The sequence below is a fragment of the Theobroma cacao genome, chromosome 2, assembly GCF_053813885.1.
Source record: "Theobroma cacao isolate CCN51 chromosome 2, ASM5381388v1, whole genome shotgun sequence".
NCBI lineage: Eukaryota > Viridiplantae > Streptophyta > Magnoliopsida > Malvales > Malvaceae > Theobroma > Theobroma cacao.
In genome coordinates this window covers 5,637,531-5,663,581 of record NC_142640.1, presented here as the reverse complement: position 1 = coordinate 5,663,581, position 26,051 = coordinate 5,637,531, and the positions used below count along the sequence as shown (strand labels likewise).

Sequence of the window (26,051 nt, the reverse complement as noted above, 5' to 3'; positions counted from 1 at the left end):
TTAACCTGAAATACCATCTGTTTCGCAGATGAACCCATCAATATTGTGGTATCAACGTGGATTGGCATTACTCTTCTCGTAACAATCATCCAATGCCTAGACAGGAGTATCAGCACAATGAACCAACAGCCACTACTCACCTAGCTGAATTTCTTGTGTCTACTTACACAAATTTATAATCTTATATAAGAAGAAGTTTTTATGAGACTTTCAGACAGTGTAATGCGAACATACCAATAAAAAAGTACTACAAGTCATAAAAAGTGATAAAATTTTTCACGTAAAACCATAAAAAGAGAATTATTATAAGATTTGATATTAAACGAATTACATCATTGGTAATATATATAGATAGTGAATCGTAATTGACAAAATTTATCAAGTCAAATTTTAATAAAGTTAATACCATCCTTTAGTATTCCAAAACCAGTACCTAGTTCTTAAAATAAGTATATCTGCAGGATATTGAGTTAGCTGGCTCTATTTTTTGATATTATCTTGACCGTAAAAAGCATAGATGAAGAAGAAATGATCACTTGAGCTTGCATTATCATGGAATTTTGCCAATCCGCGGGTTGAAAAGCTTCAGTCAATTACTATTGTAATAAAGTGAATTCGATATCAGAGAATTCCAATCAGAAGAATCCTTTTCAAGCAATCAAGCCAGCAACTCAAACGCCGCCCTTCGTTGCACATGACGAAAGCCCATAAGCTAGCGCATATCTCACATTCCATTAACAATGTACTTACTCATAACCTTATTCGGCATGCCTCTAGTAGTCTCAAATTGAAACTGGTTTAAATGCGCACTTGAAACTCATCAAATATATTGCACAATTCTTCCACAAAAGGAGCCGCCATGATAATGCACTCGTTTCAATGTTGAAATCAATGCAAAGTTCATTCTGTCACCAAGCGCTTACAGAGCTTCAGTCAAGTTAGTTCTCATTACAAATTCAAGTGCGTAGATCATCACTACAGAAACATACTTAATTGGCTAGGTACGCTCCCAAATAAACTTGTTATGTCTCTATATAAACAACAGAGTTACTACCATTTAACCCAGGAAACAGAAGATTTAGAACCATTACCATGGCCACCCTTAAGTTCTTGTTGTTCTCCCTAGTAACCACGGCAATCCTACAAGGAACCTATGCAGTGCTGTTCAAAGTGACCAACAACGCAACGTCAACTCAAGGAGGAGTGCGCTTTACTGATGAAATTGGAGTTCAATATAGCACTCGATCTCTAAAATTTGCCACAGCAATCGTATGGATGCTCTTAGGGCAGCTAAGACCAGCAGAAAGAAAGAAGGTCGAACAAGTTAGTTTGTTCATTGATGTCATGGATGGAGTAGCATACGAAAGTGACGACGAGATCCATGTAAGCGCCAACTATATTGGAAACTACTCACGAGATGTAAAGAGAGAATTTACAGGAATACTAGTTCATGAGGCGGCACATGTTTGGCAGTGGAATGGGAATGGCCAGACTCCTGGAGGATTAATAGAAGGAATTGCAGACTTTATCAGGTTAAAAGCGGGATATGCACCTCCTCACTGGGTAAGAGCTGGACAGGGTGATAAGTGGGACCAAGGGTATGACATAACTGCCTGGTTCCTCAACTACTGTGACAGTCTCAGTCGTGGGTTTGTGGCAAAGCTCGACCGGAAAATGAGAAGCAGCTACAATTCCGACTATTTTGTTGAGCTGCTTGGTAAAAATGTTGATCAACTCTGGACCGACTACAAGGCTAAGTACAATACTTAATTCCCCGATTGATCTGCTCATACAAATAAACTGGAATAATAAAGTTACTATAGTTCACGAATTAAGAAAAGTAGAACCTCTTCCCTACATTTTATTGTATGAGATAACGAGGGTCTACCCGGTGCTCTTAGAAAAGCATGGCTGTGAATGTATCTGTCAAAATAAGTTTGACCTATTGGATCAGTTCATTTTTCATTTAATATAAGATAAATTGAGTTTAAAAATTTAAATTCATATTTAAACTGTATTTAAATAAACCAGCTCACCAAATCAGTGGACTAAGACAAGCCAACCCTATGAGTTAAAAAAATTAATAATTTTAATTAATTTAATTATTAATAATCTTACTTATTTTATATATTTTAATATATTTAATCTTTATTTATCAAATTAATAATTTTAATTTATGAATTAAATTATAAAATAATTTTATTAATAAAAAATTTATTAAGTAAAATTATAAAAATAATTTTTTTTATTTGAAAAAAAAATAAACTGATCCAACTCAACCATGAGCTAACAAAAGTGGATTGAATTGAAGATTTCACAACCTATATAAAAAATAACTAACCCGACCCGACTCATTTTTTCAACTCATAAAAATTGAGAGCGGGCCGAACCGGACTGACCCGTATTGACAGGTTTAGCTATCACTTCAGAGCCCTTCTCACTTGATGTTTGAGCTTAATTGCGAACAATTTTTCTTCTGAATGCTTCGTCTAATTTGTCCTATACGATTTAGTTATGACATCGAGTTTTGCGAGGACTGCCAAAGTGAGAGGGCTACACAGCTAATTTCCATAGAAACATTTTGGAACTTACCAACCGATTGTAGCCTAAATGAAATGATCAATTACAAATTACAGAATATAGAAACAATTCAAACTTAACCTTTTGCTCAGCAAACTAGGATCTTAAACAGTTGAAGTTTTTCACTTGTTCAATTAGTGCCAAGGAACGGGTGAGAGCAAGATAACGTGTCAAAATATTTCTAATGAAGATAGCACAGATCCAGTGTACCACATTGCCAAAGGGTCTAATTCAGAATAACCTAAACACTCAAACAGTACTTGTGCTTTGCAACAATCCCAGTCGGCTCTGCTGTCAAAGAGACGGGAAACTTTAGCTCTATACTCACAATCCAGGAGAGCAAGACTGCAGGTGGTTTCATACGAGAAAGCATGATAACTTTAAATTATAAACAGTAAGTAATTTCTGGATCATGCAAAGCTGGCAGATGCAGAACAACAGCGGTTTTACACGAACAAAATTAGAGTAAATGATGGCCTACCACACACAAATTTGGAATAACTGCAGCAAAGAGCGGCCTGGTCTAAGCACAAAAATCTGAAGATGCTTAATGAGGGAACTAATACCAGGAGCAAACCACAATTTTCAGGTAATTTCCATCATAATTGGGCATGCGTGATGGCTGAGATAACTTCACCAATTGACAGGAATTCTTGCCTCTTCTTGAGAAGGGTCTTAGCTAATTCAAGAGCCTGCCGCTCACAATCTGCTCTTATGCTAGCTTCTCTAATTGATTCAAAATCCTCGACATGTGCAACACCAACAATTCTCCTGCATATTAAAAGATAAATTCATCAAAATTACAAATTTTCAGAGTTTTATCAATAAAGAATCAATATTTGGATAAAGTTCATAATTATTAAAAAAAGCAGGATCCTGCATGTTAATACAGGAAGAGTAGCTGCTTTTATAACTGGTATTCGACCTATGCAGGAACACTCCTCTTATCTGATAAATTAAGAGTCAAACATGTACAGTTGCCTGAATTTACTAGAAAAAAAAGTCATCCTACAAATATTCCAAGCTCAAGGTTCTGTGCATAGAGATTTCAAAAGTTATTTTCTCATTAGTAATTCCTCATAAACTTATGAATCTGTTTCTTTTGAGTGTTAAGAAAATTTTGTTGCCAAGGTTAAGAATCAATTGCCTACACAGTAGCAGGATAATAAAACAGAACAAGAGAACAATGTCCAAAATTTATGGGAAAAAGTCTAGAAGATGGTTCATTCAAAGACATATTAAAACTGCAATGGGCTGCAAGTGCAAGGTAACAGACCATAATAGACAAACTCTGGCAATTATAAAGGCCAAGAACAGGGGAAATATAGAGGACCTTGGTAGAAAACCTTTATCTCACCTTATCATCTTAGCAGCACCAAATCCAAGTGTGTCATGGAACAATTCTTTCATATATTTTTCTTGTATAAGCTTCTGGAGCTCAGGGTTGTTATAAATTGCTGGAAGATAAGCCTCCCCGGAGCCATCCTTGTGTTGATCCCAAAGAGCAGTGAATTTTTGGTGGAAAAGATTCCAAGTATCCTCAATTGTCTTCAATATCCACTCTTTGTATATCTGCATGGCAATATGAAATTCACTCATGCCCATATAGTGCTTGAAATTTTTTTAAAAGCAAAAGCAAATTAAACCTTTTCAAATAAAAAATAAAGAAAAAGCCCATAAATGATACTTTACAGCCTGTAACTAAAAAGGTGATAAGTATAATATGTATATACCTACAAATACATATATAGGCAAAACCCTCAAAACCAGTTTGAATAAAGTTAACACTATGGAAAACTTCAATTTACAAATCGTGCTCCCCAACCACAATGACAGTGCAAGCATAGGCACGTATGCAGATCTCTGTGTCTCTGTATCCACATTCCTCTTCCTACATATTTGCAATCAATTCATTAGGAAATCACGATTGCAAGTAATGGAGGAAACCCAATGCTTTGAAGGCCCAAATGCCCTCTCTAGCACTTACTTTATTCAGCTTCTTCACTTTGACCCACATCTAATTTTCCTAAACTCAGTACTAATATATTTGATGTCAAACGTTTTGGTGAAACTCCTAAAAGTTTGTGTAGACCACATATCCTTGCAGAAAAGGTAACAAATAGACTTTATCTTGAGCTACAAATGGAGATACCATAGATAATATATTTAAATATAAAATCACAAGAGAGGGAGAGATGATAAAGATTCATTGAATAAATTGACTTAAGTGGCTAAACAATAATCAATGTATTCACCAAGCACAAAATTTATAGCAGAAGAACCTTAGTGCTTCTAGCACGTATTGAAACAGTACATATCAAGATGAGATCATAAATGAAGATGACTGATTAAAAAGACAGGTATACTAGAAAACTTTATAAAACAATAACAGAGACAAAAAAGGGCATACTTTTCTGTCATTGACTTGATCAGCATGTCCATCTTGTGCAAAGAAAGCCAGAATCAAGTTCCCAATAAAAGCACCAATATCAAATCCCATTGGTCCATAAAATGCAAACTCAGGATCTATGACCTGAGTTGAATCACGGGTAACCATGATAGAACCAGTGTGGAGATCTCCATGAATAAGGGCCTGGGCTCTTTCACAGAACCTACATAAAAGAGGCAAGTGTGATAACTGAATGAATAAAGCATAGAACTGTTATATATGCATAGTAGCCTTAGAAGAAAAGCAACCATACTTAGATTTCAATTCAGCTACTTCAAGCTTCAATATATCATCCTCCCGGACAGCCAAGGCATCATGATCGAGATAAGGAGAAGTCCAACGGTTATATTCAGATACTTTATACGGGTCAGAAAAAACAACCTGCTCAGTGAGCCTGCATAGTTCCACATTCCCACAAAATTCAGCCACTGCACAAAACATAAATGCAGGTAAATTAGCAGCATATCTCCAAGCTTTTCAAAACTATCACTACTAGACAAAAACATTTTCTTTAAGCTAAAAAATATATAAAAATAGATTAATTGAGCTAAATGACAAAGCTGATAATTATCCATTTTGGTTGTTTAGCAGAAAGCCCAATTCTTCATAACTACTGACATATAGAAGCGTTTCTTTCTAATGCCACGACATTTGGGATGACTAAAGTGTCTGACATAAACAAGGGTACAGGTTTTTATTAAAAGCATATTCTTACTGCTGCTAAGATCGCTCACAGGATTGATTAAATTTGAGGTCAGAAAGATCTAAAGATTCAACGACTAGTTGATTACTAAAGGCAAAAGCTACATAGAGATGATTAGGAATAGCAAAACACACTTAAAATGCCTGTCATTTCCTAAATGAATTAAAATTACAGATATAGATGTTATGGAGTAATCACTTGTCAGATAGAAGGAATTATTATAGCACCACCAGCAAACATGACACTGCTCTAGTGATATAGGATTGGGGAATACCAAACACTTCCCAACTGAATCGCCACCCTAAACAGGACACCGTAGATAGTTTGATTTCTTCCACCAAACCATGATGTATTTGCAAGGGGAGAAAAATACAGTGCTTAGATACAACATAACCTTTTTTTTTTTTTTATTTCTGAATCAAGGTTGCGACCAAGTTTTCACAATAAAGCTTAATGAGTGCACCACACAAATTTAAATCAGGCCTGACTTCCAACCCCCAAATGTACTTTCAGGTACTGCATCGGCACTGTACCAAAACCAAACTAAAAAGAAAAAGAAAAAGCATAAGAATCCATTACCAGCACGCTTGTGCTCTGTGGTTGACCGATATATAAGAGATGTGCAGAAAAGAGTCTTGGCCATGTATTCTGACATATGTTCCGCCAGGAATGGATATTCAATTCCAGCAATCAACCCTTTTCGGAGAATTATATGGGGAGGCTCTATATAACGCATTCCAATCAAAGACATGGTACGGTCAAAATGATAAACTTCAGGAACATGTTGAGGGCACAATCCACCATGCTCTTTTAAAGCTATTGCTTCGAAATATGCTCTTTCCTTTGTCATCGGCCAAGATTCCCCAATACACCGTATGTAAGGAAGAGCCTGTATTCCAACAGATTAAACAGAATAGTTTTCCAAAAACCTAAGCATATATTCGAAAACCCATTTCATATTTCAATTGTTTAAAGGTAAAAAAAAAAAAAAAGATTGAAAAGAGTGAAACCTGCTTGATGACAAAAGAACCAGAAGCGCCAACGATGATGTAGACGAAATTAAGATTGCCATCTCCAACTTCCTTAATCTTTAAATCATCGTACTTGTCCCCGATCTTCGATGACAAAGACGGCGTCGCTTTTATGTATTCGACGAGAGACTTCTCGTTTAGTGGCCTGAACTCAGAAAATGCCATTTTATTTTCACTTAATTGTTCCCGGAGCTGTTTGTTCTAGCGGTGCTTTGGAGGGGTTTAAGAAAAATAATAAAGAACAACAGAGAAGTCTGACTAACGGTGGACTAGGAAAAAAAGGGGGACGAAGTCTTAGTGGGAACCAATGTGGGTTTAGTGGACCCAAACCCACGTGGGCTTTGTCTGACCGCAAGATGAAACATTAGCGTATCCTAGCAGCGGACACAACAGAAGCAACTTGTCACTAGGAGACTAGGGAAGATAGATAGGGCTTTGTAATTGTGTTTAATATGTTACAAATGAACATGGACATATTCAGAGTCACATGCAAGTATTGACAGTTCAATTTTTCTAGTATTATTTTCTTTCATCCAAAAATTCTTTTTCTATTTTCCCTGTGGTTAATCAATTATTCTAAAGTTGAAGTAATATAAAATCGAACCGTGTATGAGCATCCACGTGGTCTTTGCCTCTCTACCTGTACCTATATTATTATATAAATCAGTGACTTCTCTCAATCATCCCTGGAAAATAAAAAATCACGAGAGAGAGTACGACAGTGAAAAAAAGTACAATTTTCTTTTGTCACATAGAGATTAGAGAAATTTCATATGATAAATATGCATGTGAAGTTTGATAAGTATAGTTAAAAAATTTGGTGTTATATTTTTTTATTCGGTAAAATTCATTAAAAAAGATAAAGTATATAATGGAATACTGCTCCACTAGAAAGGTGAACAGAGAATGTGAGGTCTGGTGTGGGGTAGTCCCGTCCCGCTTTCTCAATCTTTACTCCGTTTTGAGAGACATGGAAAAGTTGCCGGCGCTTCTTCCACCATTCCTTATCTTCTTCCTGTCCTTTTCCCTTTCCCTTTCTGACGGAGATTTCACCGGAAATTCTTCCTATCCCGTCCAATCTTCCCCCGCCGATTCTCTCTGCGCCCAGCTTATCGAGCCCAACGGTTATTCCTGCACCGAACACACTGTATTCTCTCTGTCTCTCAAATATATTCTTGCTACGGTTCGTTTGGTAGTTAAGAAACGGGGAAAAATAAAGAAGGAGAAAAAGAGAGGACTGTTATGTTGTGGAGCGATCATCGAAGCAAATATACAATTTTTTTTGTTTGTTTTTGGGAGAAATTGCGAGCAATGGAATTTACTTTTTCATTTTTCCTGATGTTCCTGGTACCAATAAGGACTAATATATCTCTAGAATTCCGTTAAGGTTTCTTAGATATTATTGGCGCGCTGCGCGAAGAAACATTGTCAGCCTAGTTTAATTTTCCAAAATTTGAGACATTTTTCTGCTGCTTTTTTTCCCTTTCCTTTTTCTAGAAACTTAATCAAATCTCTTTGTCGTGGTTAAATTTGTGGTATGACTATGAAGCAAATTTTCCTAAAGTTCGCTTACTTTGGTTCTTTAGGGTTTTCTAGTTAAATTTTGTAAGTTGAAATGTTGTTTTCTTGTTTCGTAACTGAAAGTATAATTTCCTTTTTATTTTGTATTACTATTTTCTTAAAAAGGTTCAAACTAAGGATGGCTACATATTAGCTCTTCATCGCGTGTCGTCTCGTTCTGGGGATCTTAGAGTTCAGCAAAGTCATCCTGTTTTGCTTCAACATGGATTATTCATGGTAACTTCTCCGTTCACTTGAAACAATCAAAACAAGATGGAGCATAGGTCATACATTGTCTGTTACTTCTATTCAGCTGTTATATTAGGCAGATTAGCCTCCATGACATGACTTAATAAATATCGAATTTGCTGCTGAACCAGGGATGGTTGGTTATTTTCCATAACCTTGCCTATTTTAGTATATTTTTCTAGAAATTGCCTTGCAAGGGTGCCCTAGTCACTTTTAGTACTTATTGGGAAAAAATTATGATGCTTAGAAAGGAATCTGTTGAGATCTCATAGATTTTCAATGGTTATATCTCTGGTCCAATGACCTTGACTTATTTGATGGTTTATGATTTCCTATTGATTCTCAGTTGGAAATTGTCCGGGCTGAATTCAAGGGCACAACCTGGTTTGATGTTTTTACTTTATAAATTGATCAATGCAATTAATTGTGTAGTTGGTTGTTAAGGTCTTCTCATGTGTCTTGATCCTACCAAGTTCTAGTTATTGATATGCTTATCTGAAATTTCTCTGTTCTTTTTGCTTATGAGTGCGTGATGAAAGATGCCATCTTTTCTGTTTTTCTGACACAGAAACCTAGATCTAGTGATTGTTGCAATAATTAACAAAAAAATCAAACTTTTTGCTGTCTGATTGTAAGATAATATGTTATATTTATGTATACATAAGCACTATATTTTTGTATGCGCATGTATTTTTTTTTTACAAATCGAGTGAATCTGGTCACTCATAGCTTCTTATCTTGATTTACTCTAATTCAAACAGGCAGGTGATGCATGGTTTTTGGATTCTACTGATCGGTCATTGGGCTTCATCCTAGCAGACCAGGGTTTTGATGTATGGGTTGGAAATGTGCGTGGAACACGATGGAGTCGTGGACACGTATCTTTATCTGAGACAGAGAAGGTAGACAAAGTCTATACCTTTTGCCTCTTTCTGTTTGCTGGAATTCATCTTGCAATGTGTATAGCTTAGTTGGCTGTACTCAGCATGGAAAACTTCAACTACCTTAGAAGTTGGCTGCACAAATATTGAATTCATCTTGCAATGTGTATACCTTAGTTGGCCTTGTGTGTCTTATGAGCTTGACACACATATGTACCTGCTACTGGTCTTCAATGTCTGTACTGCTTTGTTTAGTATATCCTGTTGATAGCAAGTTTTTCCACTTCTTTTGAAATAAATAAAGCTCAAAGTATTAAAAAAAAAAAAGAAGACCTTCAAAGCAGGGTTATTAACATTTAGTTTCCTTACTTAGAGTACAATCTGCTAGTCATAACACTATCTTTGCCACTCTTATCTTTTGTTTCTTTACTGATATAAGGGTTCCCTGGTGCATCTGTATCCTAGTAGTCTGTCTCAAGGTTGAGTATCTCAAACCTCTTCATTTGTTGTGACAGACATAAAGGAATGTTTATCTTCATGGTTTGTATTCTCACCTTCTACTTTGGAACGTGGCTTTAGTAATTGTTGCCTTTTCTTGCAGGAATTTTGGGAGTGGAGTTGGCAGGAATTAGCTCTGTATGATCTTGCAGAAATGTTGCACTACATAAATTCAGTTACAAGCTTAAAAATCTTTATTGTTGGACATTCACAGGTTACTTATCCTATACCTAGAGCCTGTGTACATGGTTTTGCTCATTGCCTCTTTAGGTTACTTATCCTATACCTTTTACTCACAGGGAACCATCATGTCTTTGGCTGCTCTCACTCAGCCAGACATAGTGGAAATGGTTGAAGCTGCTGCTCTTTTGTCTCCAATATCTTACTTGGAACATGTCAGTGCTCCACTTGTACTTAGAATGGTTGCAATGCATCTTGATCAGGTATACCTTGTTCATTATTGTTGTTTTACCTAGTAAAATTGATTCTGGCCATTATGATGTTCTTAGACATTCTTTTCTGACAGATGGTTCTTGCTTTGGGGATACATCAATTGAACTTCAGAAGGTTTAGTAACACCTATGTCTCTCTTGTTTTTCCTTTTTATCACAATATCTTATCAACTGTTATGAAGGTGTGGGTTGGCCTTGTACATTTGTGTTGATTTAGGGGTTGAATTGCATTACATGTTACTATTTTAACTTCAGTGATGTGTTGGTGAACCTTGTGGAGTCATTATGTGATGGGCACGTGGATTGCACTGATTTTCTAACTTCTATAACAGGTTTTCTTCTTCTCTTATGTATTTACACATGCACACATACAGATATATTCACAATATGCAGACATACACTCAGAAATTTGCATTCTTTTCATTTTTCAAGATGCTATTTCCTTTTTGTTGGAATTTTTTTTTCATGCCATAGTGCCGCATAAGTGCTCTATCTCAAAATTTTTTAGAATCAGTAAATAGTTCCCATTTGATGCTGGCCTTGAAAGTATGCTTAACAGTGGGTCATACGCTCTGCTTCTGGCACTCAGTTCACATTTTTAATGTAGGATATTGCACTAGATAGAGCTGAACACTAAATTGCCCATAGCTGGGTGTTAAAGTTTTTTAAAACCATATTGAATATAACCTTCTCCTTTCCAAGTTTAGTAAAAATATAAAATGAGGACTGTATACTTTTGCCTGCCTCTGGAGTCTGGAATAAATGTTTTACTTGTTTTTGCTAGGGTTTCATAAATTTTAAGCTTTGAGGGTGTCTTTAAGTTTTGACCTTATAAAAGTTTAATAAGAACTCTGAAACTATAAAATCAGTAACCAAGATGTTCAAAATGTGTAATACCTTACTATTAATGAAAGGTATTTGACAAGAGAACATTGCAGGTCAGAATTGCTGCTTTAATAAAACTCGCATGGACTTCTATTTGGAATATGAACCTCACCCATCATCTGTGAAGAACTTGCGCCATCTTTTCCAGAGTATGCTTTAATATACTTTCTCTCAGTTGCCTTTCTTTTGTTTCACTTTTGTGTCATGTTTAATTAACCTGAATTCACTTACCTCTTTGTAGAATTCTACATTCTAGACTATTACTTTTAGCTTTAGAAATAAATATATTATTTTGAAGCTGCAAACCATTTATTGTTTTCTTCCATTCCTTTTAGACAGATTATATTGGAATAGATGTTTGTTGAATTTGATATCATTTGCTAAACCATTCATGGTCTTTCTTTATGTTTGGCAGTGATCCGCCAGGGTACTTTTTCCCAGTATGATTATGGAATCTGGAAAAACATACTGATGTATGGAAGGTTGAAACCCCCAGCATTTGATCTTAACAGCATACCCAAGTCATTGCCATTATGGATGAGTTATGGGGGGAATGATGCCTTAGCAGATATAATGGATGTGCAGCGCACTCTTGAGGAATTACTGTCCAAACCAGAGTTGCTTTATCTTGAGAACTACGGTCACATAGACTTCCTTTTGAGCATAAAAGCAAATAGAGATGTTTATGACAATATGATCGGGTTTTTAAGGTCATTGGAAAAGTCAAGTAGTTCTTAAAGTGACTGCTTTCTGTGTTCTTTCATATAAGATATAGTCTTCAAGTGTAATTAACCAATTATTTGTCTGCATATATTGTAAAGTTTGCCCCTATTCCCTTGCTTTTAATTAAGTTAATTTGCCATATAGCTATCAAACAAACTGGATTCTTTGGTCCTAAGTGCCATAAAAGGAAAATGGTTAAATTAAGTCAATTGTGCAGAGCTTACAGTGGGAATTGGTTTTTACCTTAATTTAACCAATTTCCTATGATGGAAGTTAAGGCAAGTCGTTTTGACAGGGGCGGCAAGCTTGGTTGAAGACATTCGCACTCTTGGAGCCTTTAATGATACTTAAATGATGCAGCAAGTGAAGAAACCTGGACAGAAGATGGAAATGGAGGACTTGAAAGTGTTCTGGTAAGGCAATTTTGTGCAAGAAGAGCATCGGGCAGCCTCCGAACAGCAAGAGCTCATGTGCTTCCACTCCCAAGGTTGTTAGAATAGATTGTTAGCATTGTAACTTGGTTGTATAGGGTTTTCCGTTTCTAAGCATTTCGTGAAAAGTTGATTCCATGAAATGATATGTATGGTGATTTGATGTATAAAGAGAAGCAGATTGCATTTGCTTCTTATTATTTTTAATTTTACAAGTTATGGTGTGTCAATTGGCTGCCTCCGGAGCCAGGAAGACAAATAGAGAGAGGACAACTTTATTATAGTTCAGATATCAAATGTGTAACTAAGCTAATACCGAAATGGAGGGGCCTCGGCCACTCAACGCAATAACGATCATCGTGAGGTTGCATTTTCTACAGCCAATATATGTGACTTTCTTATTACCAGTACTTGAGTACCTGTGACAGATTTTAAATGGGGTAAAAAGAAGGAATATAGCCATATTTTTTTATAATACAAATACAATTGCATTAATCTTCGTTTCCACCGTATTTTCCTTGCTGCGATACGCTGAACAGAACAGAGGGTTAGTACCGCTTATTATTTTTTCTGAGCCATCAATATTCAAATCCGTTGTCGTCCAGCGGTTAGGATATCTGGCTTTCACCCAGGAGACCCGGGTTCGATTCCCGGCAACGGAAAATTTTTTTTTTGACTTCCCTTTTAATACCTCTGCTTACTTTTTTTTATAAACCCCATGGAAGGCAGTTTACTTTTATTAATTTTTACCAATACGAATTAAGTGACGTCGATTCAAAAAACTTTTACTATATTTTTAACATATATTTTGTCTAAATTAAGACGGCAGGTATGCCTTATAAAACATATTACTCAATATAACTAAAACCAAATACCTCACACTGTTTTAAGAGTATTGTTACTCTTTCGAGTTTCAGACTTGAGCGTGTTGGTTTTATTAAGCTAAAGGACACGACTCCTAGATAAAATGAAGGCGTCCACTTTGCAGCCATGTACGTGCATTTTATTACTTCCTATCTTTTCTTTTTTAATTTCTTTAGTTGGAGATATTTTTAACCCTTCAGTAGTCCTTCACTGCATATTCCACCGTCAAAACTTAGGCAGCAATCGACTTCATCTGGAACCAGACAAATTTTGAGTAGTTTTGTGCATTTTGCGTAGAGCACATGCATAAAAGCTTGTACTGAATGATATTTTTCATCAAAATTACAGATACATCAGCAAAGGAAAGCTGCCTTAACACATGGAAAAGCCAATATATGGTGTTTGAGACGAATCGGTAACATATCCTGAGGTTGTTTGTATGATTCCCTTTTGTCCCCTGCTTCTTATGGGTTGATGTGAGTCTTCGTGCTGAGCCCAAAAGACAAGAGGTGGGAGGATCTTTGTTGTACGAATGCAAGTGGCGGTGCATCGGGTCGCTGGTTGGAAGTGTACTCGAGGGATGCTATGTCAACAGTTGGTATAAGGCATGGATGCAGGCTGGGGGAGAAGTTCCTATGCCTAAGGAACTGGCAGCTATTCCCCTGTAGGGTGGGTGAAGTTTTTTGTGATTGGTTTTGGCTGTCTGGTGCGATGGTGAGCAGTGTCTTAATGATGTTCAGAGCTTGAAGCTAAAGATGGCGCGAGCTTTGTCAAGGGTCATTAACTGGTGGCGTGTTCTGTATGTGGTGAAGCTATCAGCTTCCTTTTTGTGAATTTTAATTTCAAAGTTAAGGTACTGTGACCATGGTGACAATTATTTCTGCTGAGTGTTCATGATCACGGGGACAGGTGGCGCTTTTGCTGTTTTCTGGTTTGTTCTGGGCTGCTATGGTCGAATTATGATCGTGTTTGGCTGGTGTGCCATTGTTTCCTTGTATACTGAAAGGCCTGAAACATTTCGGGCAACACCATTTGGTTGCTATGGGGTAAAACAAGTAAACTTAGTACTGTTAGTTTGATCTCAAAGCAATTAAGTGACTGATACGGATGTATACTAGCCTTACTGGGAAGTTCCTTTTCTAGTGTTGGGCGGGTTTTCTACCACAACTTGGCGGTTTTTGTAAGTCTCTTCAAGGAATGAAATTTCTACTTGACTTTCAAAACGAAGAAAGAAAAAATGGAAAAGCTGATACGCCACCCTAACTGAATTAAATGTTTCAATCAATAGTATTCCAAATTTCAAATTAGCAATTTGTAACTTCTTTCTTTAGTTCAGTAATGTTTGGCGAACCGATACTATGGTTTTCATAAATGATTGATGCAGTGGTACTACGAAGGAAAAGGAATTGCACGATGACAGACAATAATGCGATGGTGATATACATGTGCCTTGTCTGACTATTCTAACATGTGTTGTACTTCAATTTGATTATTCGCATGCCCTCCATTAGGTGGAGTACTATTTGAGCTTATCTTTTCTTTTTGGTAGATATTAATTTTCCATCTTTCTTTGACAAAGTGATACTGATTCAATTGAATTTTTTTACTTCTACGTACTTATTACAATTAATTTAATATTTGAATGTTCCTTAATTTTTCTGGTGAACTAAATATATATGTTAGTACTTAATTAATTAAGCCTTGCGATATCGATCAGTTTGTATAATTAAAATGCATGCAAAACAATAACTGAACGCATAATGCTTTTGTCATGTCTCTGAAATGATATCGATTATTGAGGGAATAGAATCTTAATCTTTTCTTTGAGTTTGGCAAAGAGGTAATCAACAAAGACCAAAAGCACCAGAAGATCAAGCTTATAGACATGAGCAAATCATGCCAAATTACCAATCAAATGTCTCAATAAAAGAGGTATGGTTGTTGTCAATGATGGAGTCAAGATTTTATATTTAGAGGGTGAAAACAAAATGTTCAATGTTGAAATTATAAATTTTTTTTAAAACATAAAAACAAAATTTAAAAATTTAAAAATAAAAACGAGGAAAAATTATAAGATTTTAAAACTTTTGAAAGGAGAGAGGCAGGGCTCCTACTAGCCCCCTTTCCCTCCGCTTCTAGTTATTGTCCTCTTTGAGCCTTTTTTTTTTTTTCTTTTGAAAAAAATCAGAAAGCCATTCCATTTTTTTTTCGCTACAAGTCGGATTGTGCACTGCGGTCAAACACTGTCCCAACGTCATCAAATATTTCAAGTTGTTAGAACCACGCAAAGGCAAGTCTCAAATTTACAAGACTTTGGCAAATACTGACGCACATCGAACCATCCTAAGGATGTGAGTAGGGAAAGCAAATGGCAACTTTAGAACATCATGTATATTCGGACTTAAGCAGCCCTTAGTTGTTGTTGTTGCACAATCAACACAGAATAATTGCCACCAAAATCTGCAGATGAAAGCAGGTCTCCAATGATTCCAATCTCTTGAAATTCACTCCATTCCTCGAGACCTAAAGTTCGGGGATCTTCCGTGTTGTATCGTCTCCCAACAATGGTAAGCTGCAATGATAGTTACCCGCAATCGATCGAAGAAACGATGAAGTTTCAGGCCCATCATTTACTTGCTCATCTACGTATCTTATATATCCACTTTCCTTAACACGCCTCAACATCTCATCATCAAGAAGTCTATCAGAATCAACTAGGACGGCGCCTAAACCATCGGTAGCTTTGAGATGAATAATAGTAAGGTTAACCCTTTGATCTTGGGAAATGCGTTTGGCTAACGCTAGCGCCTCCCTATCATCTTTACCCCCTAAGAAAATCACAGCGATGCTGTATGATGATGATTCTGAAGATAATATGTCTCTCGAATTGGAGCGTTTTAGATGGCGACGGCCTTCAACAAGGATCCCTACCGAGCAAGGCGCCCTTTCTAGGATGCTACCATTCAGGCTCCTGATGGCTTGGTCTTCAGATTCAATGCTTCCGTCAATATACCATCTGCGGTGAAATGGAAGCAGTATAAAGGATGTGAGCTTGTCTAGGGCGAGATTGCATATATCCTCATACATTAAATTTGGGGGAGAGACTGCGGTGAAAACATTCACTGATACAGCTTCCCAATTGTCTCGTTCAAACTGATTAAAAGCTAGGACAACGTTCTCAGAGTAAGATTTGTTAGACAGGGTTTTCTTGTGCTTTTGATGTGCAATGAAAAGTGGTGTGGCACGTCCACGGAGCTTAACGAGGTAAAGGACGTCAAGAGCAATAGGGTTTTCTCTGCTTGGACAGGAGGCATTCAAAATGTTAATGATAGAATTGACATTACCCGGTACGTGAATACAGCCAATCATTCGCAGCTCCTCATTGAGCTTGGAATGGATGATGCTCCTTTTCTGGTAGCCTACATACTTCCTTGAAGGATCATAGAGTCTTTTCACAAGCAGTGGCACAATGCTTGCTAACAAAACGATGATAATAGACATGAAAGCGAATACATCCTGAGATATAACCATGTTGTCATTCAAGAAGCTATACGAAGCCATCTCAACAATACCTTTGGACATCATTATACAAGCAAGTGCCAGAGAATCACTCATGGGCATCTTGCATAATAAGGGCAGCGCTAGAGAGACCCCAAATTTGACAATAAGTGCTACAGCAGCAGCAATTGCTTGGTGTTGTGCATATTCCTTGCTCTCTTTGAGGTAAGACAAATCAATCCTCATGCCACATGTTGATGCAAACAAAGGCAAAAACAACCCTGAAACAACAGGGTCCAACTTTTCGACCAGAGCAGATCCCAATGGGGGTCCATCTGGGACAGCCAATCCCAGAATAAACGGGCCAAAGAGAAGGAATATATTAAAGATTCCGGTAATCCTAGGTGACGACATGAACCCCAAAATAACGGCATAAAGGAATACATCTTTTATCTGGCCACCCTCAGGCGTGCGTTTCACCATCCATTTCATCCCCGGTCGCAACACAAATGCCACTACTATAAAAAAGGCTATAGCAGTCCAAAATCCTTGAGAACCAGTGTTGCTGATTTTTCTTGCGCTACCTTCACCCATTGGCTGAGATTCATAAGAACTAATGACGCCATGTCACTGACAAGTGCTGCTGAGAGTCCTAGCCTGCCAAGTTCTGAATTAAGGATTTTCAGTTCACTGAGAAGGCAATGTATGACCGGAAATGCAGTTCCGGAATATGTTACTGCAAGAAAGAAACTGTTGTTTTTAAACAATTCGTCGTCTGGGCTGAGGGCCTTAACCGTTATCAAAGAAAATGTCAGAGGCACCACCACTGTTAGTAAACCAATGCAGACAGCCTTCCTTCCAGCTTTGTATGTCATGCTCAGGTCCATCTTCACCCCACTTAAAAACAAAAAGAATATATAGCCCAAGGATGCCACCGTACCGAGAACCTGAACACTATCCTCTGACATTGTAACCAATGAATTATGACCCTTGAAAACCATAGGACCGAGTAATATCCCTGCCTGCATTAAGAAATAGTTGACAACCCTCTGTTAGAATTGCCTAGTCGTGAATCAACTATTAAAAATATAAAAAAAAAAAAGAGAGAGAAAAAGGGAAGAAATATGAGAGCATGCACATACAAGAATTTGGGAGATGAAAATTGGCAATCCCAGGTGTTTAAGCAGATAATGAATAATTTGAGTGAGAGCAAAAATGACAATCATCTGGAAATGAAGTCTTGGCGCAGCAAAGTCTCTGAATTTTTCATTTCGTTCGTTGCTCAAGATGTATGCAGCCAAGCCTGGAGAGCTGACTTTGGGAGGAAATTTAAGATAGACCTGCTCCACTATGCCTTGACCTTCCATTCCGGTGGTGGACGAGCTTAAATTACTAAACGCCATCGCGTCCTGGCTACAAAGATATTGAAGGGAATTGGAGATTGAATTGAATGAGAAAGGAATGGTAATCATTGCTTATAAAACAAGGTTTTCGTAAGCTATATCAATGTTTTTGTTTCTTCAGTTTTATTATTCTTGGTTTGAAATCAGGTAGACCGCCGTATTGTCTAACAAGTTTTTGTTGTTTCAAACTTCCTATGATCAACTAATTGCAATTGATTTTATTACGTGGGCCATAAAATCTTCACTATTAAGTAGTTAATTCCAAAGGGAAAGTCCTTTCTTCCAACTCATTTGCTCCTTTCTCTTACGAAACAAAATTTAATCAAAACAAAGTAATAACGAATGAGTAAACATACTGTATAGAGTTAGTATTATTATTGTAAATGTTAAATTCAGATAAATCTCATATGACTTATACTAACATTATTTAGTTTATTAACTGAAATAACATAAATTGAACTTAAAAATTTCAGTTTTAATATTTATAAGAACAACTTAACAAATGGTTTGTTGCAGCAAGTTGTTAAACTCTTTAGACAAAGGGAAACTTATCTTTTAAAATTTTCTTTCACTCCTGAGATAAAGCAAATCTGTTTTATTATGCTCCTGAAAGTTTTTTATTTTTTATTTTAATTTGTATCTTGACGGATTAAAAGACAAATTTAGCTAAGAGTTTGCTACTAGCTTTTATTTGAGTATTACTATTTGTGAGCATATATCTCTAAGGGAAGGTAGTTAGCGACAATAGATAGATTTTGATCTAATCATTGATGAATTTCTGCTGACGTTTTGTTACAATATTGCTTCATATAAATGACTGGCAAAGGGTAGAAGATGACTATGGCGAGTTTTAGTGCCCCATACAATTAAATTTGAAATTTCTCAATAGCCAATAGCAAATTTATTTAGCACAAATATGGAAAGTAAAGAGTGCCAACTGAAAATTAAAATCATACTCACTTGCTTTTGCTAGGTATGCGATTGCTGAGAATATGATTGTTGGAAAAATAACCATGCAACGTTTTGTATAACATGAGAAAGTGATATTGCAGGAAATATGATTGCTGAAAAATTTATATTGTAGTGTTTGGTTTTGAAGCATTTTATTAAAAATGTAATATAAATTTACAGATCTTTATCTATCAAAATATAAAGTTGAATAAACTTATATATTTTTTTAATGTAACTTTTTAACTTTTCACTTTATCTCTCAAAATAATAAATAATAGCATGACAAAAATAATGTAATATTTGAATACTAATTATTTAAATATTTAAATGTGAAATTACAAAATAACTTATTTTTAATAAATTAATTAAATTTTAAAGAATTAATTTAGTTAATTTAAATTATTTTATAAATGAATGAATTAAATATCTAATTAATTAATTTAAAGTAATTAATCCATTAATATTAATCACACATCTATATAACCATTTATCATTTCTAATAAATTCATATGCTCTTTATTTTAAAATTTACTAAGATGGTGCCCGTAGCTATGCTACGAAAAATATCACAAAAAATATTGATTATGTTAAAGTTGATTTCAATTTGGTACCTTTAAAAGAGTTTGTAGGGAAAGCAATATTGTATTAATCAACTGCATGAATGTCCGATTTTTATTGATAGAGGAAAAAATAAACTGTTATTAATTAAAAATAATTATTTGTTCTGATTTCAATTACCGAAAACTTGCACCTACATATATGATTATAAAACAATAGAATATTAAAAAATGAGAGAGTATATAACATGTACTATTGGCAGATTAAGATAAACAGTTGTACAATATAAGGCAACCGTATAATATAAAGATCATATCAATATAAAATAGTTACTAATTTATAATAATATATCTTTTATATATAAAATGAATGGCTAAAAGATGTTTAAATACTATGGATTCAAGTTCATGCAGAATAAGAGGATATAAACAAAAAATAATATTAAATTGTAATTGATAAATATTAAATGAATCTATATTCTAAATATTAAAAATTAAAAATTATTATTTTTAAGTATTTTTTTTACTGAAATAAATAAAAATAAAAAAATCCTTCAAATGTAAAAAAACAACACAACTTTAACATAAGGTGTAAAAAAAATTAATTCAATTGAGAATGGCAACCAATTGACCCAATTAGTTATCTTATTTAAAATAGAATTTATCCAAAAAAGACGATAATCTTATCAAAGATTATTAGATGTATAATAAACTATTTAAAAATGAGAAAGTATATAACCTATACTATAAATAGATTAAAATAAACAATTGCAGAATATAAGATAACAGTATAATGTAAAGATCCTATCAATATAAAATAGTTAGTAATTGTTAGTATTATATATTTTTTATATATAAAATGAATGGTTAAAAGTTATCAAATTTAATTGATTTATTTATTCAATGATAACTGTGTGCTATGTATATTGAGAAATGAGTAAATCTTTCTGACTTTTTTATTTTGTTTAATGAATTGGATGAATGTTTATTAGAATTTAAACATTCATGTATAAAAAAAATATCTATATACTATAGATTCAGGTTGATGCAGAATAAGAGAATATAGACAAAAAATAATATTAAATTGTAATTGATAAATATTAAATGAATCTATCTTATAAACATTAAAAGTTAGAAATTATTATTTTCAAATATTTTTTACTAAAATAAATAAAAGAAAAATAGAAAAAAAAAACTTCAAATGTCCAAAGCAATGTAGTTTTGACATAAGGTGTAAAAAAATTAATTTAATTAAGAATGACAAATGTCAATTAATTGACCCAATCAATTATCCTACTTTTATATAATGAATTGGATAGATATTTATTGAAATTTAAACATTTAAGTATAAAAGAGATATCTATATACTATATATTCAGATTCATGTAGAATAAGAGAATGTAAAAAAAAAAAAATTATTAAATTGTAATTGATAAATATTAAATGAATCTATCTTCTAAGTATTAAAAGTTAGAAATTATTATTTTTAAGTATTTTTTATTAAAATAAATAAAAGTAAAAAAACAAAAAAAAACCCTTCAAATGTAAAAAATAATTTATTTTGACATAAGGTGTAAAAAAAATTAATTCAATAGAAAACGAAAGGTCAAAAAAATAAAAAGGAGTTCTAATTAAATGACACTTGTCATTCAATTGAAGACTCAATTGAAAAAAATTAAAACATCCTACTTTTATATATATTATAGATATATAATTTATCAATCATACATTTAATTATTTTTATTTTATTTAACAAATAAAATTATTTTTTTTTGGCACAAAACTCCACTTTCCTTTTTTTGTTTGTCTACTTTTTTTTTTTTCTTTCCTTCTTTTTTTCTTCTCTCAACTCCCTCCTTGCACCCATCATTGATTGAACTATAGGTTTATGTTTTTTTTTTTTCATCTTTTTTCTCTTGTTCCTCCTTGCACCCATCGTTGAATTCAGATCCATCGTTAAGAAGAATACATAGAGCACATACATGGTCAAAACAAGTATATAGAACATTCCACAAAACAAAATCCATGAGATTCCCAAAACAAAACCAGTATATAGTGCATGCATCGTTTATTGTTTTAGACTTTTAGTATTTTAATTTCTTCTATCTGTGTACTTCTTGAGCGTTTTCGCTGATCTTGCTTTCGTTGATCTTGTTTGCAGGCAATTTGAAGCTTTATTCTGTTTCTTTTTCCTGACTCAATTCTAAATTGAAACCCTAGTTTGATTGATCTTAATATTGGGTTTTTCCTTTTGGTAGATTTTCTTGATCTTTGTGGAATGTCTAGTAATATTAGGAAAACTGTGTTAGATTTTTATCTCACTTTTTTGGTTTTTAATACTTGAAATCCTAGTGACAGAGAAAAAAGAATTGTTGAAAATCTTCAGTTAACCTGTAAGCATATAGAACATTCAAAAACTATGAGGTTCCCAATAAGAAAAAGAAGAAGAGGGTCAAGGCAATTAGATGGACAATTAGAGAAAGAAAAAATATGTAATTTTCCCTTTGTGAGGGAAAGGAATAACATTCCATTCTCTTATTGTAATGCAATTACCTTCTCTCATTGTAATCACGTTACAATGATAAAACTTTATCATTTACTTTATACAAACCAAACATTAAAATGTGATTACACCTGTTTAAATTATAAGGAATAACCCTCACTTACATTAAATCAAATGCTTTTCAGCTTTTCTTTTTTAATTTCTTTAGTTGCGAGATATTTCTAACCCTTCAGTAGTCCTTCACTGCATATTCTGCCAGCAATCGACTTCATCTGGGACCAGAAAAATATTGAGTAGTTTTGTGCACTTCGAGTAGAGCACATGGATAAAAGCTTGTACTGCCTGATATTTTTAATCAAAATTACAGATATATCAGCAAAGAAAAGCTGCCTTAACACATGGAAAAGCCAATATATGGTATTTGAGACGAATCGGTAACATCAATGGAAAAGCTGATACGACACCTAGTTGAATTAAATGTTTCAATCATAGTATTCCAAATTTCAAATTAGCAATTTGTAACTTGTTTTTCATTCTAACATGCGTTACACTTCAATTTGATTGTTTGCATGTCCTCCGTTAGGTGGAGTACCATTTGAGCTTATCTTTTCTTTCTGGTAGATATTGATTTTCCATCTTTCTTTGACAAAGTGATACTAATTCAACTGAAATTTTTTGCTTCTATGAACTTGTTACAATTAATTTAATATTTGAATGTTCCTTAACTTTTCTAATGAATTGAATATATTAGTACTTAATTAATTACGCCCTACAGTTTCAATAAGTTTATACAAAACACATGCAATGTAATGACTTAATGCACAATATTTTTGTCACGTCTCTGAAATGATATTGACCATTGAGGGAATAGAATCTTCATCTTTTCTTCGAGTTTGTTAAAGAGGTAATCAACCTAAACTAAAAGCACGTGAAAATCAAGCTTATAAACATGAGCAAATCATGCCAAATTACCAATGAAATATGTCGCAATAAAAGAGGTTTGGTTGTTGTCCTCTTTGAGCTTTCTTTTTTTGTTGAAATAAATCAGAAAGCGTGTCCATTTTTTTTTTCTCTACAAGTCGGATTGCACAATTGGTCAAACACTGTACCAACTTCATCAAATATTTCAAGTTGTTAGAACCACCCAAAGGCAAGTCTCAAATTTACAAGTCTTTGGCTAACACTAACCCACATCGAACAGCCTAAGGATGTGAGTAGGGAAAGCAAATGGCAACTTTAGAACATCATTTATATTGGGACTTAAGCAGTTGTTGTTGTTGTTGCACAATCAACACAGAATAATTGCCACCAAAATCTGCAGATGAAAGCAGGTCTCCAATGATTCCAATCTCTTGAAATTCACTCCATTCCTCGAGGCCTAAAGTTCGGGGATCTTCCGTGTTGTATCGTCTCCCAACAATGATAAGCTGGTAGTTATCCGCAATGGATCGAAGAAACGATGAAGTTTCAGGCCCATCGTTTACTTGCTCATCTACGTATCTTATATATCCACTTTCCTTAACACCCCTCAACATCTCATCATCAAGAAGTCTATCAGAATCACTTAGGACAGCGCCTAAACCATTGGTAGCTTTGAGATGAATAACAGTAAGGTTAACCCTTTGACCTTGGGAAATGCGTTTGGCTAACGCTAGCGCCTCCCTATCATCTTTACCCCCTAAGAAAATCACAGCGATGCTGTATGATGATGATTCTGAAGATAATATGTCTCTCGAATTGGAGCGTTTTAGATGGCGGCGGCCTTCGACAAGGATCCCTACTGAGCAAGGCGCCCTTTCTAGGATGCTACAATTCAGGCTCCTGATGGCTTGGCCTTCAGATTCAATGCTTCCGTCAATATACCATCTGCGGTGAAATGGAAGCAGTATAAAGGATGTGAGCTTGTCTAAGGCGAGATTGCATATATCCTCATACATTAAATTTGGCGGAGAGACTGCGGTGAAAACATTCACTGATACAGCTTCCCAATTGTCTCGTTCAAACTGATTAAAAGCTAGGACAACGTTCTCAGAGTAAGATTTGTTAGACAGGGTATTCTTGTGCTTTTGATGTGCAATGAAAAGTGGTGTGGCACGTCCACTGAGCTTAACAAGGTGAAGGACGTCAAGAGCAATGGGGTTTTCTCTGTTTGGACAGGAGGCATTCAAAATGTTAATGATAGAATTGACATTACCCGGTACGTGAATGCAGCCAATCATCCGCAGCTCCTCATTGAGCTTGGAATGGATGATGCTCCTTTTCTGGTAGCCTATATACTTCCTCGAAGGATCATAGAGTCTTTTCACAAGCAGTGGCACAATGCTTGCTAACAAAACGATGATAATAGACATGAAAGCGAATACATCCTGAGATATAACCATGTTGTCATTCAAGAAGCTATACGAAGCCATCTCAACAATTCCTTTGGACATCATTATACAAGCAAGTGCCAAAGAATCCCTCATGGGCATCTTGCATAATAAGGGCAGCGCTAGAGAGACCCCAAATTTGACAATAAGTGCTACAACAGCAGCAATTGCTTGGTGTTGTGCATATTCCTTACTCTCTTTGAGGTAAGACAAATCAATCCTCATGCCACATGTTGATGCAAACAAAGGCAAAAACAACCCTGAAACAACAGGGTCCAACTTTTCGACCAGAGCAGATCCCAAAGGGGGTCCATCTGGGACAGCCAATCCCAGGATAAATGGACCAAAGAGAAGGAATATATTAAAGATTCCAGTAATCCTAGGTGACGACATGAACCCCAAAATGACGGCATAAAGGAATACATCTTTTATCTGGCCACCCTCAGGCGTGCGTTTCACCATCCATTTCATCCCCGGTCGCAACACAAATGCCACTACTAAAAAAAAGGCTATAGCCAGTCCAAAATCCTTGAGAACCAGTGTTGCTGATTTTTCTTGCGCTACCTTCACCCATTGGCTGAGATTCATAAGAACTAATGACGCCATGTCACTGACAAGTGCTGCTGAGAGTCCTAGCCTGCCAAGTTCTGAATTCAGGATTTTCAGCTCACTGAGAAGGCAATGTATGACCGGAAATGAAGTTCCGGAATAAGTTACTGCAAGAAAGAAACTGTTGTTTTTAAACAATTCGTCTGTGCTGAGGGCCTTAACCGTTATCAAAGAAAATGTCAGAGGCACCACCACTGTTAGTAAACCAATGCAGACGGCCTTCCTTCCAGCTTTGTATGTCATGCTCAGGTCCATCTTCACCCCACTTAAAAACAAAAAGAATATATATCCCAAGGATGCCACCGTACCGAGAACCTGAACACTATCCTCTGACATTGTAACCAATGAATTATGACCCTTGAAAACCATAGGACCGAGTAATATCCCTGCCTGCATTAAGAAAAAGTTGACAACCCGCTGTTAGAATTTCCCAGTCGTGAATTAACTATTAAAATATAAAAAAAAAAAAAGAGAAAAAGGGAAGAAATATGAGAGAATGCACATACAAGAATTTGGGAGATGAAAATTGGCAATCCCAGGTGTTTAAGCAGATAATGAATAATTTGAGTGAGAGCAAAAATGACAATCATCTGGAAATGAAGTCTTGGCGCAGCAAAATCTGTGAATTTTTCATTTTGTTCGTTGCTCAAGATGTATGCAGCCAAGCCTGGAGAGCTGACTTTGGGAGGAAATTTAAGACAGATCTCCTCCACGATGCCTTGACCTTCCATTCCGGTGGTGGACGAGCTTAAATTACTAAATGCCATCGCGTCCTCGCTACAAAGATATTAAAGGAAATGGGAGATTGAATTGAAGGAGAAAGGAATGGGAATCATTGCTTATAAAACAAAGTTT

The 26,051-nt window shown here is 35.3% G+C and overlaps 4 protein-coding genes, 1 non-coding gene and 1 pseudogene across 6 annotated transcripts; 3 read left to right on the top strand and 3 right to left on the bottom strand.

Annotated features, from left to right (window-relative positions):
• The first annotated feature begins 1,077 nt into the window (after positions 1–1,077).
• On the top strand, positions 1,078–1,900 carry LOC18608019 (uncharacterized). The gene has a single exon (XM_018115667.2). It carries the CDS (start codon positions 1,093–1,095, stop codon positions 1,768–1,770), a length of 678 nt encoding a protein of 225 aa, XP_017971156.1. The 5' UTR covers positions 1,078–1,092; the 3' UTR covers positions 1,771–1,900.
• Positions 1,901–2,732: 832 nt separating this feature from the next.
• On the bottom strand, positions 2,733–7,040 carry LOC18608018 (methylthioribose kinase-like). The gene is made up of 6 exons (XM_007042482.3): positions 6,743–7,040; positions 6,312–6,621; positions 5,283–5,457; positions 4,991–5,192; positions 3,938–4,152; positions 2,733–3,351 (listed from the first exon to the last, which is right to left on the bottom strand). The coding sequence occupies exons 1-6, from the start codon at positions 6,926–6,928 to the stop codon at positions 3,180–3,182; spliced, it is 1,260 nt and encodes a 419-aa protein (XP_007042544.2). The 5' UTR covers positions 6,929–7,040; the 3' UTR covers positions 2,733–3,179.
• Positions 7,041–7,642: 602 nt separating this feature from the next.
• On the top strand, positions 7,643–12,739 carry LOC18608017 (lipase 1). Of its 2 annotated transcripts, XM_088803349.1 has the most exons (10): positions 7,643–7,910; positions 8,450–8,560; positions 9,334–9,474; positions 10,055–10,165; positions 10,251–10,394; positions 10,478–10,518; positions 10,659–10,735; positions 11,342–11,437; positions 11,704–11,998; positions 12,307–12,739. In XM_088803349.1, the coding sequence occupies exons 1-10, from the start codon at positions 7,734–7,736 to the stop codon at positions 12,323–12,325; spliced, it is 1,212 nt and encodes a 403-aa protein (XP_088659475.1). In that variant the 5' UTR covers positions 7,643–7,733; the 3' UTR covers positions 12,326–12,739. The 2 variants fall into 2 exon arrangements, with proteins under 2 accessions (XP_088659475.1, XP_017971739.2); XM_018116250.2 differs by lacking the exon at positions 12,307–12,739 and having other exon boundaries at positions 7,644–7,910; positions 11,704–12,119.
• Positions 12,740–13,032: 293 nt separating this feature from the next.
• On the top strand, positions 13,033–13,104 carry TRNAE-UUC (transfer RNA glutamic acid (anticodon UUC)). Its single transcript has one exon. It is a non-coding gene; the product is annotated as a tRNA-Glu (tRNA).
• A 2,603-nt stretch (positions 13,105–15,707) lies between these two features.
• LOC18608016 (cation/H(+) antiporter 4 pseudogene) lies at positions 15,708–18,207 on the bottom strand (annotated as a pseudogene).
• A 5,255-nt stretch (positions 18,208–23,462) lies between these two features.
• Positions 23,463–25,963, bottom strand: LOC18608015 (cation/H(+) antiporter 4-like). Its single transcript, XM_018115221.2, has 2 exons — positions 25,703–25,963; positions 23,463–25,586 (listed from the first exon to the last, which is right to left on the bottom strand). The coding sequence occupies exons 1-2, from the start codon at positions 25,961–25,963 to the stop codon at positions 23,463–23,465; spliced, it is 2,385 nt and encodes a 794-aa protein (XP_017970710.2).
• Positions 25,964–26,051: the final 88 nt, after the last annotated feature.